Source organism: Gymnogyps californianus, chromosome 2 (genome assembly GCF_018139145.2).
Source record: "Gymnogyps californianus isolate 813 chromosome 2, ASM1813914v2, whole genome shotgun sequence".
Lineage (NCBI taxonomy): Eukaryota > Metazoa > Chordata > Aves > Accipitriformes > Cathartidae > Gymnogyps > Gymnogyps californianus.
The window spans coordinates 12861516-12878716 of NC_059472.1; the positions used below are offsets into that span (position 1 = coordinate 12861516).

General features: G+C 45.5%; 1 protein-coding gene across 3 annotated transcripts in view; it reads right to left on the minus strand.

Moving 5' to 3' along the window:
• NTAQ1 (N-terminal glutamine amidase 1) overlaps nt 1–17201 on the minus strand; it is a 35800-nt gene that overhangs the window by 10725 nt on the left and 7874 nt on the right. Inside the window, exons 6-7 of one of the 3 annotated variants that reach the window (XM_050892548.1) lie at nt 13079–13247; nt 11493–11557 (exon numbers count right to left, since the gene is read on the minus strand). The exons of 1 other annotated variant lie outside the window; for it this stretch is intronic. In XM_050892548.1, the coding sequence (XP_050748505.1) occupies nt 13114–13247 (134 nt within the window). In that variant the 3' untranslated portion in view covers nt 11493–11557; nt 13079–13113. Of the gene's footprint in view, nt 1–11492; nt 11558–12945; nt 13248–17201 lie in introns of those variants that run through there. One more of the 3 variants, XM_050892547.1, reaches the window with a different exon arrangement.

The window sequence follows — 17201 nt, forward strand, 5'->3', positions numbered from 1 at the left end:
TTCCAAGTTGGTGACCTTATCAGCCTTGAGCTGCTGGTGACTGTAAGCAAAGACTCTTCTGCAGGAACGTCCAGAACTCGGGTTGTGGCAGCAGAAGAATATCCCGGATAGAGCTGTTGCTTCATCGTACCTCAAAGGAAAACGAGGTGAATGGAGCCCTCACTTCTAGCAAAAACAGCGCTCACATGGAGCTCATGCTCATGAATCTATACTCCCCCAAAGCACAGGAGTTGAGTGTTGCCCTGAAAGAGATCACCAGTGCTCACATTGGTCTGATAGCTTCAACTCCAACTTGTGGCTTACGGAAATGTTGTTTCTTCTGGACATGTTATCCAAGTGACTTTGATTTTTATCTTTTTTCAGTTACAATTGCATCTGGTTAGAGTCAGGACTGCAACAGTCTGACCCAGGCTCCTGCTCAGGGGGAATGTGAGCAGGAGCCCACTGAAGGGACTCCCAGTAAATTGGGGAAAAGCAGTTGAAAAGGCAAATGAAATGTGTCTCATGTTGGAACAGGAGAAGTTATCATGGTAAAACAGGATTACTTGCCTCATGAAAGCTATGCCAGCTAGGAAAATAAGCAAAAATGCAGATGCTTTATTTTTAATCTCATTTGCACTGTCAAGTAAGGTATGCTTGAGTAGTTTCATAAGTCTTTTTGTAGTTATGCTGTGCCTTGGGTCTATAGTTAGAGGGTTGCACCGCCAGACACAAGTCTCTGGAAACATGGGACAGTCTACAAGATCACCAGAGCCTTTTAAACAAGGGAATGAGAAAGCTGTTGTTAAGACACGTCTTACTCAAACTTTCTTGAAAATATTCAATTCTACTTATTTTAATAGACTAAATCCTTTAAGGGGAATACTTGATCTTTTTAGGAATGCGTTGGGTGGGTCAGTGAGGTCTGTCTATAATTCTTCCCATTTTCACGTTATTGCTGCCAACACCTCTACCCTTTTAAGAGCGCTCAGGGATAGATGGTGAGGCAGCCTGAAGCATGGATGAGGTCCTACCTTGATCAATGGTAACAAGTCACCCTGTATAATTCCTTGAAGTGCCCTCACTGTCTGTCTTAGAGCCTAATAAAGAAGTAGAGTTTGGGTAAAAAGCATCTTGAAAACTCCTTACACAACAAATATTATGACTCAGCTTTGCCCCAGCTTTCCCTGATCTTCAGTTCTGCTTCTCTGCTTTACAAGGGGTGTGGGGTGAACCCCGGTCAATCATGTAGGGGGTCGCTTTATTTTTGACAAAACCTGAGCTGCTCCTGTCATCAAAGTTGCAGAAACGGGAGAGCGTTGTTTTCTAAAAGGCTCTATAAATAACTCGTGTGGGTTCAAAGGCCTTCCCTAAGCTGGAAAGACACCAGTTCACCCCTCGCCATTCTTGATGCATAGTATACTGTGCTTTTTAGTAGAAAACAAACTAATGTCTTTTTAATATGTTTTCCTTGGATCATTCCGGTCCTGGTCAGAACAGGCCCTGAGTGCAGGAGGCAGCACCCACAGGTTTTGCGGCCAAGGTGGCAGGTCCAGCCCGGCCCCCCCCGGGGGTGCTGCTGCTTTCATGTGACTGCTGAAAGCGGGTGGTGGGACGGGAAAGACGCCCACTCCCAGCTTCACAAGATAAATAAACAAACAACCCTGTGGGGTTTGTGTTTATAGACAGAGAAATGCAGTCAGTGCAGGAAATGCGAGTTCCTCCTTTTCACGGCACACCGTGAATTTTGACTTATTTTAGCAGGGCTTTTGAGTGTTAAGCTTATTCTTACAGGCATATATTTTTATTTGTGAAGTACATCAAAAAATGATGCCTCTGTGGGTAATCTTTGATGGGAACGGTGTGTGTGACAAACTGTCAGCAATGGCCTGGAAGCCACCTCACTCCCTGCCTGCGCCCAGTGCCAGGCCAGGGTGGGCTGCAGTTTTGTTTTCTCCTTGCTTTTCCGCCACTTTTGTGAGGAAAAACTCGCACTTTTGTGAGGGGTTTAGCTCATGTTGCAGGCCAGAAATCTTCCTCTCCTTCCTCCCGCTCTGGTGCGGCAGTCCAGCCTGCAGGAAGAGTGTCAGAGGAGGCTACGCACCTGCGGGGCAATTGCCAGGCTTAACCTAGGGCCAACATCCAGCCTAACCATGACCCAGCTTAAGCTGATGAGAGTCCCATTGGGTCTGGTCGTGACTGAACAAGCATTTAAATGCTTTGGTAGGTTGGGACCCAATGCACTGTGGCCTTGCCTTCCCATCACAAGGTGCCTCTTAGTACCACAGCGATCACTTTTCCCCTTGGGGTTTGGGGCACCCTCCTCAGCTGGGCCTGGGGGACATTTTGTCCATGGGTCTCCCACCAGAACCTGACCACGGTTTTCAACATGGGTTATCTCTTAAATGACTTTTTCCCAGTCTTTTTATAGCTCTCCCACTGAAGTGGAATTTATTCTTTCTTTTTTGGATATAGCTGGAGGTGTAAATCCAGACAAATATAACTCCTGAAGGGGGATCAACCTGTCCGTGCCACGGCCCAGCAGCGCCTGTGTTGCTGCTGGTGTATATAAAGCAACCAGGAGCCTTTTTAAACCTCTGAAACTGAAGTAATTTTATTTGGGTTTTTTTCTTGCTTATAGACAATTAAATGGTTCTCTTTTAAAAGAGCTGGTTGCTGGTGCTAGGTAGAAACCTACAATCTTTCTCTTACCACACACTTTTATATTTAAAGCCTCTATTTTTAGCCCAATGGTGGGATTCAGGGTTAATGCTCGTTAGATCTGTGTCTAGACAGTTGTGAAAAACAGGAAATGAATTACATTATAGTAGGAAAGGAGAATTTAACCTTTCCTCTCCTCGCTAACACATGTGACTGGGGAAAATATGTTACAGCAGAGTATTTTGGAAAGTTTAAGGAAGTAGAAAAATGAGAAGGAAAAAAAAAAAGCTGGGTTTCCACAAGGCCTCGTGGGAATTATTTCACAGAAAATAATGAGCCAGACTCTGCCCTCAGCTACACCCAGGCAGTAATTTGTTTCCTCTGGTCCCTGTGGAAAAGTTGCATTTTAGTATTCCCTGCTTATGCTGAACATTCAGAAGAAAAAAGCCAAGTTAGCCAGTTTCACACACATGCACACGCACATGCAGTAGCTGCAAGAGAGAAGCCACCACACACCACCCGTCCTCTGGCACGTGGAGCCAGGCAGAGCAGGTTTGTAACACCCCTGGGTGTAACAGCACCTTACACCCCTTCTCCTCAGGCTGCCTAAGGCCTCAAGGTCTTTTTTTAATATCTACAAAGAAGTTTTTTATTCTTTATTTGAATTAGAGACTGCAAAAATGCAAAATTCCCTCACTTGGCCCTTTCAGAAAGTAGGAGCCCAAACACTTGCTGACCTCGGGCAGCAGCACAGCGATACCGCTCTGTCTGCTAACATACAGTGTAAGACCTGAGTTTTAAAAGACTGTTGCAATGAACCCAGAGCGCGAATTAAGCCTGAACTAGTGTGGACAGCTGGTCTGCTGAGAAACAGCTGGAAAGCGGAGGCCTGAGTGCTCTTTTTCCACTTATTCCCCCCGCCCCCTGCAAAATGGCTGCTGTTTGGATGCAAAACACACCACGATCAAAAGCAGTACTGCAAGCATCTTCCATACTGCTTCTGAGCTCTTTCCTCAGGTCCCTAATGTGTCCCCAATGGTGTATTTTCAAGCCTTTCCCAGCCCCTCCTAGGGCCCTGGGACAAGCCAGCAGCTGGGAGGCACAAGAGGCTGCAGAGGCACTGGGCAAGTGCCCTGCTCCGCTGCAAAACCACCGTCCTCCCACCGATGGCTGCACCTCCCTCTGCCCATGCCCGGTTCTCCCCGAGGGTGCTGCGGTCCTTCGCGCCCAAGCCCGCTCGCATCCGCCAGAGACAGCCCTTGCCCAGCTGGGCACTATTGCAAGGACCCTGTTTATTTCGTCTGCAACTCTTTGCTGGAGCCAAATGTTTACGCTTGCCGCACATGCTGTCAGCTGGCCAGAAACATTAATATCCCCATGGCAGAGCAACAAAGCCTTCCCAAGGATCCTCCGCGCCACTCAGCCCGGCCTCTGCCACTCCTGCCCTCCTGGGACCCCCGCTGGCTTCGCTGGCTGCTGGGAGCATGGAGGAAAGGGATTAGGTCCTCCTCAGGACTGTTTATTTGCTTCATTTTATCATGGTTGTTTTTAATTTTGAAGGTGCATGAATATGAAGTGTACAAATCACTGGAATAATACTGTAGCTAATTTTACAGCATCTTTAGCACCATCCAAAAAGAAAAAAAAAAAACAGCAACCAACCAGCTCCCCCCGCAATGGAGCAATCTAAATAAAGTTTTTTAAGCAATACAATATTTGCCTGTATAGTTGTCAATGTTTCCACTGCCAGTTTGTCTTCCTAAAGGAACGAAGATTTGGCACAGCTTATATCACAAAAAAATAACATCTTTAAATGTTTCCAAGGGGGTATGGGATGGGGGGGATGATGGGAGTTAAAATCACTAGGAGTGCGGTAAAATGTTGGCCTAAGAGCCTCAGAAAGGAAGGGGCCTCGATTTATCCAGACTTACTTGCCCGTGCTCATGCCAGCGAGGGAGGGAGCGGAGCAGGAGCCCTCGCAGCCCTTACACCCAGCCAGGCAGCAGCAGCTAAGGTGTGGGTCCTCCTCAGGAAGAGCCAGCTGCTAATGGGAGTGGTGAGGATATAATTTAATGCTGCTCATTGCTAATGCCAAGGTGAGCTTAGCAAGCATGGGAGCCGATACCCACCGCAAAACATGCTGCTGTGAAAGAAGCCAGCTATATACGTATGCATAGAGAGGCACACAGACACGTGCGTGCAGATGTACAGACACACAATTAATAAAAGCTGTCTTTCAGGAGCCTTGCTCTGTAGTGTAAGGAAGGTCAATAATTTTCTTGTCAGCAGCAGCTTTGCTTGAAGGAGAGGCTTTAGGACATGGCTCATCCTGTGGTGGGGAAGGAATGTTTCTGCATTAATCACGAACCTCTTTTCTTTTTTTCATGAATATATTCTGCCTGATGTAAGTATAGCCTGCTTGGCAGTCTAAAACGCAGCCAGAAATGGTGTTTGATTTACGGAGGAGGTGGAAATCCAAATACAAAAGGATACAGCTATTCCTAGGGTCCTCATTTTGGTCCCTCTCCATGAGCACATGTTACTCCTGAGGTCTCTTGGCATTGGGAACTGATGGAGGAACCCCAAAGCTCCTCTTGCTGGCCAGGATGGGTTGCTGTAGTACCCTCTCAGGTATCTCAGGAAGCCACTTTTACCTCCAGCCCATCCTCAGGTTACCAGATGAACTGCATCAGCTGGGATCTTGCATCCCACTTAATATTTAATCATACTTTGCCCTCATTTTCTTAAGTTGGCAGTGAAACCCTAGCTAGCCTGGGTGCCACAGCACATCATAGGTATTTTATTACAGAAAGCTCAAAACAAAGCTTCCACTTGCTAATCCAGCCATGCTAATGGCCATACCACTGGATCTCCATAGATCATTCTCCAAACGGCATTAAGCAGCAGCGAGTAGTTAAAACATTATTTGGGAGCAGGCTCTACTGCACTATGCAGGCAGGGCAGAGGACCTTACTGCGAGATACAACGATGCCATCTCAGATGAGACCAAGCGACAGTGAAGATGGTAATGCCTCTTTTGGACCCCACATGTGTGCTTTTGTCATGTGTCGGGCCTCAGATGTCCTCAACACTGGACAAGCTCCACGTGTGGGTTTTTGCTGTGGACTCCACCTGCTAAGCCAGGGCATTTGCTCATTGAACGAGCACAAATAATCCCCATTTCTGAGGATTTCTGTAAGCATCCTGAGTGGGGTGGTAATGTTCTGCCACCTCCACTACCTGTATTGCCCCTGCAGGGAGCCAGCAGCGGGGATACCGTGGTCCCCGGCAAGGGCTGGGGACGTGCGCCTGTGCAGCCGGGGCTGGGCTGAGCCATTCCACAGCCATGGATTTCTGCAGCGGTTCAAAGCAGTGAGGCCACAGACAGCATCGGCAGAAAGGTTTCACTCGGGCTCTGCAGCCGTCCAGGAAGGCAACTGCTTCACCCCTGCTCACGCAGCGGCTTGGAAGAGGCTGGGGCTTTGCCTCCTTGCACAGATCCAACCTCCACGCACAGCGTGAGCTTGGAGAGGCTGGCGAGCGGGGGCTGCTGGGACCATGTGTAGGTCGTCTCTGCTGGGAACAAGCCCCTCACTTGGCCTTTCAGATCTCAAAAACACCCAACCTGTTTTTTTTTATTTAATAATTATCAAATAAGCTAAATGAGAACAAGGATTAAGGACACAATCTTCCCAGTAAAACACCTCTGACAAATATGGCAGGTAGGGCACTGCAAATCCCCTCCAAGTCCCTTCTTCCCAACCTGCTGCTGGGAACAAGGCAGGGCGAGCACTGTGCCGGTGCCCCCCAGCCAGGAGAGAGGCTGGACCCCTGCAGCCGTTCCCAGCACTGGTTATTTCGCACCTCAGGACCAAGCTGGTTGGGCTCATTTACTTTGTAGCAACTCCAGATGCATTTGAAAACAACTCCTGGCCAGACACATACCTTAGCATATTAAAAGGTATTTTTAGTACCTCTGGCAGAGCAGATCAAACTCTGCTTTCAGCTGTACTAAGACAAGTCTATGGACTTTGCTGGCAGCGCTGCATATTCATACGAAGGTAGCAGCTGGTAGAAGCTACTTGACTAAATAGTCGCATTTACTTCACGCAAGACAAAAACACAAGTGCACGAAATAATACTCTGAACGTTGCCTCCTCGATTTGTGATGACTTTTTGTTTTTACACTGGTATAAATATAACTGTGACCATTTCATACAGCAAAGTGCTCTGTGATGAGTACAGTATAAATAGCCAAACTGATTACACTGGCTATAAACAAGGACTGGAAACCCTTGCTTCAGCTCAGCAGTTAGAAACGGTGGAAGCAGAGGGAGCTTTACAGCTAAATGGTTAAAAGCCGCAGCAGAACATTTTCTCGGGATGGCTCCAAGCGTGGAGCTGGTGCGCTGCCATTTCAGCAGCCAAGCTGAGACGGTGGGAAGCACGCCGCCACAATTGCATACTAAAAAGAAGGGAAGGCTGAGATAACTACCATCTTCTTACTGTGTAGGTTGTTTAAAAAAAAAACATATAATGATTCCTGCCTTATTGCAGTGTTTGGGTTCCAGATATAGCCTTGCATGGGAAGGCCGGTATGACACTGAACCAGGCCAAATGAGCATTTCCTGCTTTTAAGTAATATAATGTCAGGAATCCAGCTCGTCAGAAACACCCTGCTCATCTCCCTCTGCGCCAGCACCGGACACTGGCAATGAGCTTCAGGTGAATAATGCCACTTCACTCGGACTTTGTGAGCGACAGTTCACAGCTCAGGTCCTTTGAATGCTTATTTTTATTGCTATAAAATGAAGCTCGGTATGCCTCATGCCTAGGAAGTGGCTTAGCTCACTCAGAAACTCAGGGACTTGCCAGAGGCCTTAGATGATAACTAAGATTTGTTTTAGCTGCCCTCAGTATCCAAGGTATTTCCTACTGTAAGTATAAGGAAACATTGAGGATACTTAAGCAACCATATTTGTTTACCTTAGGTCAAACTGGAGACATTTTCCAGAACCACTACTGCAGCTGCACTTAACTTGTTGAAAGGCTGCATTTGTATGGAGTGCTTCACTTCTGACTCCAAGATCACAAACGAAAACCTTCACCGAGAGCCGAGCTCCATGGGGAAGGGTACACACAGCTGCTGAGCAAACCTGAGCAGATGTCTCCAGACACTCACTCTCTGGGTATGCTTCATTAACCTTGGCCTCAACTGGGCCAACTCCTGCACGAGGAGGAAGCCAGAAGGGAGAAGAAAATCACCAGCATTCCCTCCCTCAAATTTCTGAGTAGGTAATTACCTGAAGAGAGACAGACATCCAGACAGGTTTCACCTCGAGAGGAGCTGAGATTCTTCAAGCCTGCGAATCTGAAGTGTCGTAGGAGGGCAACCCCACCAAACCTGGAGCCATCTGCTCAGCTGGGTGATGCGTGAAGTGATGCTCTGCAGGTCCTCCCCTCCGGCAGCGTGGCTCGTGCCAGCCGCGGGGGACAGCCACCACCTGGGCCATGGATGGTGTCTTTGTAATGGTTCTGCAAGGCAGCCAGTGAGAGGTAACTGTGACTACTGCAGGGACACGGTGGGATTTTCACACCTCCTTCTTATTCCCTGGTACTTTCTCAGGTCATTCAGTCTACAACCCATATTTGCTGAAAAGGCAGGGGAAAAAACTATGAAAAACGAGAAAATTTGGACCAAAGTAATTCTAACAAAAGCAAAGCGGACACCAGAGATGGCCATTTTACAGTAGATGTTTGGAGAGCAAGAGTGCTTCAGAGCACGCACGAGGCTCTGGCTGGACGATAAGGGAGTGAGGAGAGGAGGCCACGCAGGTCAAAATGTCCCGACTGGGGCTCTCATCCTGGGATCTGATTCATAGAAATGCACCCCGGTGCCTCCTTGCCTCCTTAATAGCACAGATCAGATTGCAGCATCCCAGGTACCTAAATTTAGCCTCTGAAGTCCATAAATTGATAGCGAAGCAATTAGTCTGATATTCTAAGGTGTCACACACCCATTTCAGTAGGGATCGTGAATGCTGAACAGATCCCCAAAAATCGGTAGGTGGTTTGACGATGCTGGCATATAGCCCTTGATGTGCAGGAAGGACTTGCACTGACATTAGAGACTCAGGCAGCCAAGGGCAATATGTAACCCATTAGCCACAACCTTGCAAGATACCAATCACCTCTGCACTGCTGTCAGAATTCTTTTTTTTTGAGCTGTAACAGCTACTGGCAGGGCCGAGCGAGCGTGCAGGAGAGCGCCTCTGCCCAAGCGTCCCAACCCGCACGTCCACCAAATGCTGACTGCTCTCTCTGCTGGCCAACTGAGAAATGGTATTTTCTCAAGACAGACCTAGTAATGTGTAAGTTTGCAAAAATGCGCTGACCAAGCAAATGCGTGCCAGAAAAAACAGTATTTTTTTTCTAAAGTCCCAAACAGGACAGTAAAAGAGGTTAGTTATCAAATAAACTATGTTCTTAACTAAAAAGCAGCAGCAAAGAAGAGAAAAAGGCAGGAGAGACGTGGGTGTCCTGTCTCATGCTGCAGCTTACTGCATCAGTAGCCTGATGGAGGCAAGAGGAATTACCTATGAGATAGGATGTCCCCCCATTATAAGTATAAGACTTTCAGGGTCTTGCCCTACGATGTCTAGAAGTAAAAGTGCTGGAGAATTTCCAGTGACCAACAGAATACAGAAGCTGGGAGACCATGGGATTGTGAGTAACTGACCTGAGAGCAGGAGGGTTTCTCCTCGCTTTGTTCAATGCCTGACTCAAGGGTGACCTAGTCCAAAAAGCCACCACTTACTTAGGGGCTCTCAGCACATAAATACTGTAATAACTGGACAACAGAAAGACTTCACTGTGGGAAAGGACAAGGTAAAGAAGGCTGAAAGGGAATGGAAAGCTAAGCTGCACTAAGAAATCATTGTACTGAAGCATACATAAGCGTACAGCACACTGTACATAACCAGCACATCTTTGTTCCGGACACACCGGGACATCATCTGAACACAGGGAAGATTAAAAGTCTCAAGGGCTATCGACAGCATGGAGTATAGGTGAGCACATGCTGATCCTGCTGTGCCAGTGCACCCCAGCAAATCAGCCCTGCAGTAATGTCAAAGCTTTCATATTATTTCATATCCCGTAGTAGCATGAGCCCAGCTTCCCTGCATCAAGGAGTGAGGCTCTCCCTAGAACACCACTTTGGTTGGGTGGCTGTACCGGCCAGCTTGGAGCTGTACCTGAGGATCACCGAGTTGTGCTCTGCCGTATGGTGTACCCCATACGTATGTATGCCCGTGGTATAAAGTCGCTTGAATCTTAGGTGCTTAAACAAATACATCAGTGATCACAGAGCGGAAAATTAGTGATGTCTGGCAGTGAAGTTGCCTCCCAGCCATCAGCTTTACAGTGGCAGTTCTTTGCTTGTACTTTTGACACGTGCTGCTTCTGCAGGCACTGGGCGAAGTGGCTCTCAACAAACTTTGCTTTTCTGTCTGCAACTTACTGTGGTGCTCAGTGAGTAAACCACGCTGGTGGGGCCACCTCACACATCAATCTGAGGTGACAGCAGAAAGCTTAAACACAGCAAGTTCCACAAAACAGTCAGGATAAGGGTTAATTGGAGAGAGAAAGGAGCAAAGAGGGGAGGGAATTCACTTAGTCCCTCTGATGGGACACCAGGCTAATCACCATTAGAAAAAGGGCTGGTCTCTGCTAATTATGGTGAAGCAAGTAGCTCCTCCTTGTATTTAGGGCCCTAAATGAGCACTTGGTGTATTCCTGAATTCTGTCTTTCTGATAGCATACCTTCTGAAATGGTGATGAAATGCCACCAGGCTTGAAGAGCTACAGAGACAGCACCACAGTATCAACATCCTCAGCACTGAATCAAATCATTCTCTGGCTTTTACCTATCCCTCTGGAATGACAACTTTTTATAAGAGCTACAAAAAGATTGTTAATTATAGAAAAGCTATCATCACACACACCTAGCCTGCTACATGTAAAACTAAGCATCTGTTCAGAATGATTAGAGAGAAAAAGGATGGTCTCTTCACATTGATTTTTTTTTAAACTTGTATATTCTGAATAATGGTTGTGACTGTTCTCCTTCTTAACAGCCTCGATCCTGAAACTAGATTAAACCAGGCAAATTCTTGTGTCTAAGCCTCACTGAAGGTAGTGTCACGGATTTCAGGCACCGGAAACCAGCTGAGGATGGCAGCTCAGTATTTAAATCAAATGACACGCTCAAGTAGGGAGGGATGAGAACCTAATGTTCTGCAACAACTTAAAGGGTCTGTTGAGCAATGCACAGGAACTCTGTGTATTTGAGATTCAATCACTTACTTAAAGGATAAAAAGTGCTTAACATAACGCGTTCATCTAAAACGTGGATCTTTAAATTCTCAGTTCTGCTACTGTCTAACCTGGGCAGTGTGTGCAATGCCCTGGGCACTGGGTTAGCATCTATATAGAGCTGAGCAGGCAAATTTCTGCTGCGGTGCACATTCACAACTGCTCTTGACATCACTCAAAACCAGTAAGTAACAATGTCGTCACTCATTCAAAGCATGCCTGCCACATCAGCGTCATGCAGAAAGAGCTGCCATTTCATCCAAACACTGATAAATCTGACCTTTTACACAGGTGTATCTGGTTAAATCCAGAGCTGCCCCCTCTCGGGAGAGCTCTGAGCACCAGTTTATCAGGAATCCTGAGTTCCATCATCTCAATCTCTTCTGGTGAAGCTGGTTCAGAGAGACACAAACTACAGGTCAACTCTCACACTCCGCAGATGAGTGCCCCGACAACTGGCCTCCTATCCGTAGTCTGTGCTGGCACCCAAGGAATCCGTGTGGTAGCAGCCTATCTGCATAGCCAACCAGCTGTGCTGCATCTGGCAACAGAAAGTGTAAATTTCTACATTCAGCCAGTCTTATGACACAGAAAAAGAGAAGTCTGGATGAAGTGAATCAATCCCATGGTTGTTCAATGGTCTGTCTCTGCTGTTAATATGCTGAGTAAATTCTCTGGAACTGATGGGAGATACAGTAATAGAGTATGTATATAACAATACACCTATATAACAGTAATATACATATAAGTATCTTTGAAGTTTTTCTATTTTTCTGTACTTACAAATAAAATGATCCCTCAATACTTAAAACCGTTACTGTGCTTTTCCTCACCAAGACTGAAGTCCATCACAAATGTTTATTGTAGTCTCAATCCCAGTAGGTTTCCAAGGCCTGCCTGGATAAAGCCCTGAGCAGCCTGCTCTGACCTGATTTGAACAGGAGATTGGATCAGAGACCGCCTGACCCTTCTAACCTGAATTATTCTACCAGTCTGTGATTCTATGATATGCTAATATGTGAAGGAGAACAGGTCCAAAACCAGAGAATTAAATACCCTCTCTTAGCCTATTTCTGTAATCCCACGTTTAGGGCACTCTTCTAAGACGTGGGAGACTTTGCTCCAAACCCCCAGTCAACACGATGGCCTTCCTGGGTTCCCCTGCAAGGATGCAGCTTGATCAGGAAATTCAGCAGCAAGCGACCCTGTATGGGGGAGGCTTTTTCACTCCCTTCCCCCCAACCATATGTTCCTGCTGATTTCCTTATACCAGCAAGAGCAGCTGTCTGACCTCATGGCAAGCCAGTTCAAGGAGCTAAGAGGCAGAAAAAAAAAACTTTACTTCTTTCTGTTGGTTTAGCTTCCTACCCTGGATTACCATGGGGCCAGACAAATGCCAAGTGCAAGCCCATGGGGGCAGGTGAGAATGCACAGCCAGCGTAAGAAGGAAAAGCAACTGCATCTTCCAGCAACTGTCAGCACTAGAACAGTTTAACGGAAATGACAGGCAGTTAATTCTCCCCTCGTACAGCACAGAAACCTAGATACTTACCTGGTTTTACATAGTGCTTGGGAGTTCAAGATTGTACTACTAAATCTATGTTCCCTTTGTGGGTCTGGCCTTTAGGTTTCTGCTAAATAAGCCTAATTGGTAAAGTTAGTGACTAAACTGAGATGCACGGTCTGTTTATGTAAGTGATAGAAATCATAACATAAAGAAAATATACTGTATCTCACTTCTAAAATGTGACAACATTTAACAATTTGAGCTACAGTGTTCAGTATTTTATGCATACATTTTTCCAAAAGCTTTTCTTACAGCATGTAAATGCTCTTTTCAATTTGGGCACAGCAGACGGAATAGTAATATGCTTACAGTGGGATGTCTGCATTTGATTTGACATATTAAAAACCAAGTGCATTCTTACATAATCAAAATAAAAGTTTTTATTCAGTTCATGATATTTCTGGTTGGGTATTCTATTTGCCCAAATACTTATTCCATGTACAGAAATGTAAACCATAAATACAATGTAACAGCAGCAAAACAAAATACACCCACTCAAAACAGAAGCTGGGAGAACTTCTTTGTTCGCTTCACTGTCCTTCCAAGGAATAGCTGTAATCAGTCTGTCTGCCAAATCGATGCACAAAGTCTGGAAGGGGGAACACTGAGCCCCATCCCACTTTGGGATTCATACTGATGAAGTCATCCAAGTTCATCTTGGAGTCTAAAATAGGACCAGAAAAGGGAAATATTTAAGTTCCTGATGCAGCTTCTATAGCACAGGTATACATCTATCAAGAAAATGCCTGAAAAACACGCTTTGATAGTTCAGTTCAAAATAACGAAGAGTTCATAGCACACTTGCTGAGCAGCAGTCCAGCAAGATTCTGCAAATTGTATGGTGCTACGAAAACATCTATTTCCACTCTCTGAAATGTTGCTTTTGCCCCTGATCCCTCTCTCTGCCCATAGTAATAATCACGTTACCGGATCAGTAAGCATCCTTAGTCATTAGAAACCAGTATACATAGGAAATAGTAAGATTTTTCCCTGCAACAACAGCCTAGAAGGGTCGAGTAGCGTCAGAGAACTGGAGCGCGAGTAACAACCAACACAGGGCACTGCAATGCAACAGGTGCTTGTAGTCTTCCTGCATTCACACCAATCTGATTACTCAAAAGCAGGGGAGATATTATTCCCTCATTAAGTTCTGAACCAAAGTCAACTGAGTCAGCTTTTGCACTGACTACAGAGGAACTGGATCAGAGCAGCAGTCAGAACTGGAAGTTGCTCAGTGTCTCTCAGAAGCGATTAGCCCCTTGGCAAATCTACAGTTTGTTACTCCCCAGACTACAGTATTTGCTCTGTATTTGCTTTCCCTCCAGCCCTGAACTTCGTCCTTGCTGTACACTGGCCCACTGCAAGGCCAGAATATGCAGACCGGAGGAAATGTCTGATGTAATCCAGCCTGTAGCCTAGAGGGATGCTCAGGCAAAGAAGGGCACAAACCTAGGCTGGGGGCAAACACTTTTTTTTTTAATCCTGAACCACTGAATGAAGTCAGAGGGGGGAAAAGGTTAACTGCCATAGTTTCAAGAGAAAAGTAAGCATGACTGCTCTTTGCCAGGAGTTTGACCTGCTCTGACCCCTGCAGGAGAGGTAGAAACCATTCTGTCCCATTCGTGGATCCCAGAGAGCTCTGTGCAAAGTGCTGGTATGCAGTTTTGGGTTTAGGTGCCTTATACATCCTTTTTCTGGAGCTGGCCTGGTACAAGCTTTGCTGACTCAGAACCATGCTGATCAGAGGTTTCCGATTCCTCAGCCTATTCAGCTCAGACTATAAACATCCGTGGGCTTGTTGTTTTATGTTCTCACTGACGATCTGCACAAATAATCTTTTTAAATGCCCATTAAAAGAAAACTGGAAGAGAATGAGTTTAAAGAACAGAGTGGGAGAGCCATTGGATTTACTGTTATAGCTTTCCTGCTATATTTAAGTATTTATTTTAACATGGATGATTCATGTGCGCATTTAAGGATTAAGACCCAAACAAGAGTAGGCTCTAATGAATGGATCAGAAAATCCATAGGATGGAATTTGCTTCAGCTGCAAAAAGCTTGTGTAATTAGGCTTACCATTATGGACAGCGTAAGCGAGGAAGGGAAGACAATGTTCGGGAATCCCAGACCCAGGAGTCCCAGCCATAATCCAGCCCCCGAAGCCCTCTATTTGCACCACATCTACACTATGGCAGAGCTTTGTGATTTGCCTACTCCCAGCTCTCACCACTTCCGAGGTCTGGCCCCCAACTCTTTTCTTGTTAACCAGTTCGGGCTCTGCACATTGAAAATCCTTACGTTCAGCCAAGCATCTTCCTACTGCTGAAGTGAGTCTGGCAGAACAGGGCCAACTTCTGCCTGACTATGTGGGGATTTAAAATGGCACAAGCCCAGCAATTTGCTGTTGTAGCTCAAGAACAATTAGTAGCGGATAACAGCTCTTGCTTGCTGGTAGACTTGTAAGCCTGTTTTCCAATTCTCAACTTGTCTCTTTTCCTCCCAGATGCTTTTGTTTTAAAATTAATGTGATTCTTCATATAGCTTAAGATTTGAAAGATAAATAATCCCCTGCTTTATGTGCACTGAGCATAGTAGAATAATAATTTCATAAAACTGTTCCGTGAATGGTAAAGAAGCCCAAAGGGGATTGTTCCCGTACAGTTACAAACACAGCTGCTGTTGTTAGCAACTTGGAAGTTGCTGTCACAATGTCTGTAGGAAGTGCAATATTCTCTTAAATTCAGGAGGATTGTGACAGAGCATAACGCAGTCCATCAGAGAAGTTTAATGAAATGAAAAATGTTTTTAACAGAGCAAACAAGAACATTCCTGTGAAGGGCAGATGGTCTAAGAACCGGTCAGTAGATGGCACTGAAGCAGTATGAGAGCTACCCAGAGGAAAAAACATAGTGAGACCTCTCCCGTTTTATTCAATTCAGGAGATAACAGTCTCTCTATGCCACTCTTCTTACTCATGTGCTGTATCTGAATGCCATGCATGTTATGTTAGACCTTGCAGCTTTAGGAAACAACTCTGCAAAAATGCACGAGAACACCACAAAGTCCTTTTCCTGAAGCAGATGAAGAGTAACAAACAGCAGAATTTACAAAAGAGACATCTGGATGCTACAGTTGACAAACCAAGAGGATTCTCCACAAAAGCAAGGAGGAGCATAACATTTATACAAGGTCAAGAACAGCAGAATTAAAAAAAAAAAATAGATAATTTAAAAAAAAAAATTAAGATTTACATTACACTTGCAGTCCTCCTCAGGTGCTGTGACTATTATACTAGCTTGTATTTGTGCATGCTCAGAGCTAGTCTTCCTCTTTGACCAAGCCCACTTTTTTATGCACACACACAATCCCAGCTGGCACATTCTGGGATTCTTGCATAATTTTATTTTTTTAATCAAGTCTGCCACTTTTGCCCCAAGCAGGGATGAAATAAAAGGCCAAGCACTTTCAGATGGCATTGTTAGCCATGATACTTGTGGCTTCTGCCAATAGTAGTTAGAAAGCAATGTTTCAGCCAAGCCTCAGCTTGGCTCACAGACCTTGGACTAACTCTGCATAATGACAGCTGCCGAAGGGCTGCTGGAGGTGAGCAAGTCTGAAACAAAGCCTCCAAGATCAGCCCTGCTGCTGCCTAACCTTGGAGGCAGTCTAAAATACTTAGAAAGTTGGGCTCTTCAGAGACTTGCATAGGTGTTTACAGTTCTCTTCAGATGCTCCTCCTTTGCCTGAGCAGGGAGAGAAGTGTTTTTGTGGGCAGAGTTGGAAAGACTGTTACCACACTCAGCTGGAGGGTACTGTCCCCACAGCTGAGACATAACTGACTGTGCAAACCATCCTGGTCCATCTCAGTGTAAAACAAAGCTGGTGACCTTAAATTCTCTCTCACAGAAAGCTGTGTAATTTCAATAAGCCACTCACAGAATTTAAATACTTCTGTCCTTAGATGTACTTTTATTGGCTCTATCCTGACTTGATTCTTTACTTCCACAAACGCTCATGAAGTGAGGACCTAACTTGACAGACTGGAGTTTTATTCTCAAACGAGAGGAGCAGAAGGTTCCCATGAAGTGCATATGAGCTACTTATATCCATATCAGTGCTTCTTTTTTGCTTTCACTAGGATCCTACCACCACCTCACAGAGGAGATACAGAAAGAAACTGCAGACATCTGCCTGGCCTCTGTCTAGTATCTCGCCTGTTACATAGATGTGTCATACACAGTGCCTCCAGAATTTCTCAGCTGTCCTACTTACGCTCTTCAAAACAAAAAACCAAACAAGTAAAACCTCATCATTTATGACTACCAGGGATTTTAATAATAATAAAAAGAACAAAAAGCCTTTACAAATCAGTCCTGCCAGGGTGCTACCAAACACCTAGGGAGAACTGAAATTCAAACCAATGCTTTTCAGTGTTAGAGCGGATGCTAACAGTTGTATATAAGCCATAAGACCATCTGTTCTGAGTAATTTTGAAATGCACTGTGCAAGCTGTATTTTACACAGGCTTGCAGTAAGGAGGGCTGATCTCATCAGGACTCATAAACCAAGCAGAATCAGACCTCATTAATTTGTGGAGAGAAGACTTAAAAGAAAACCC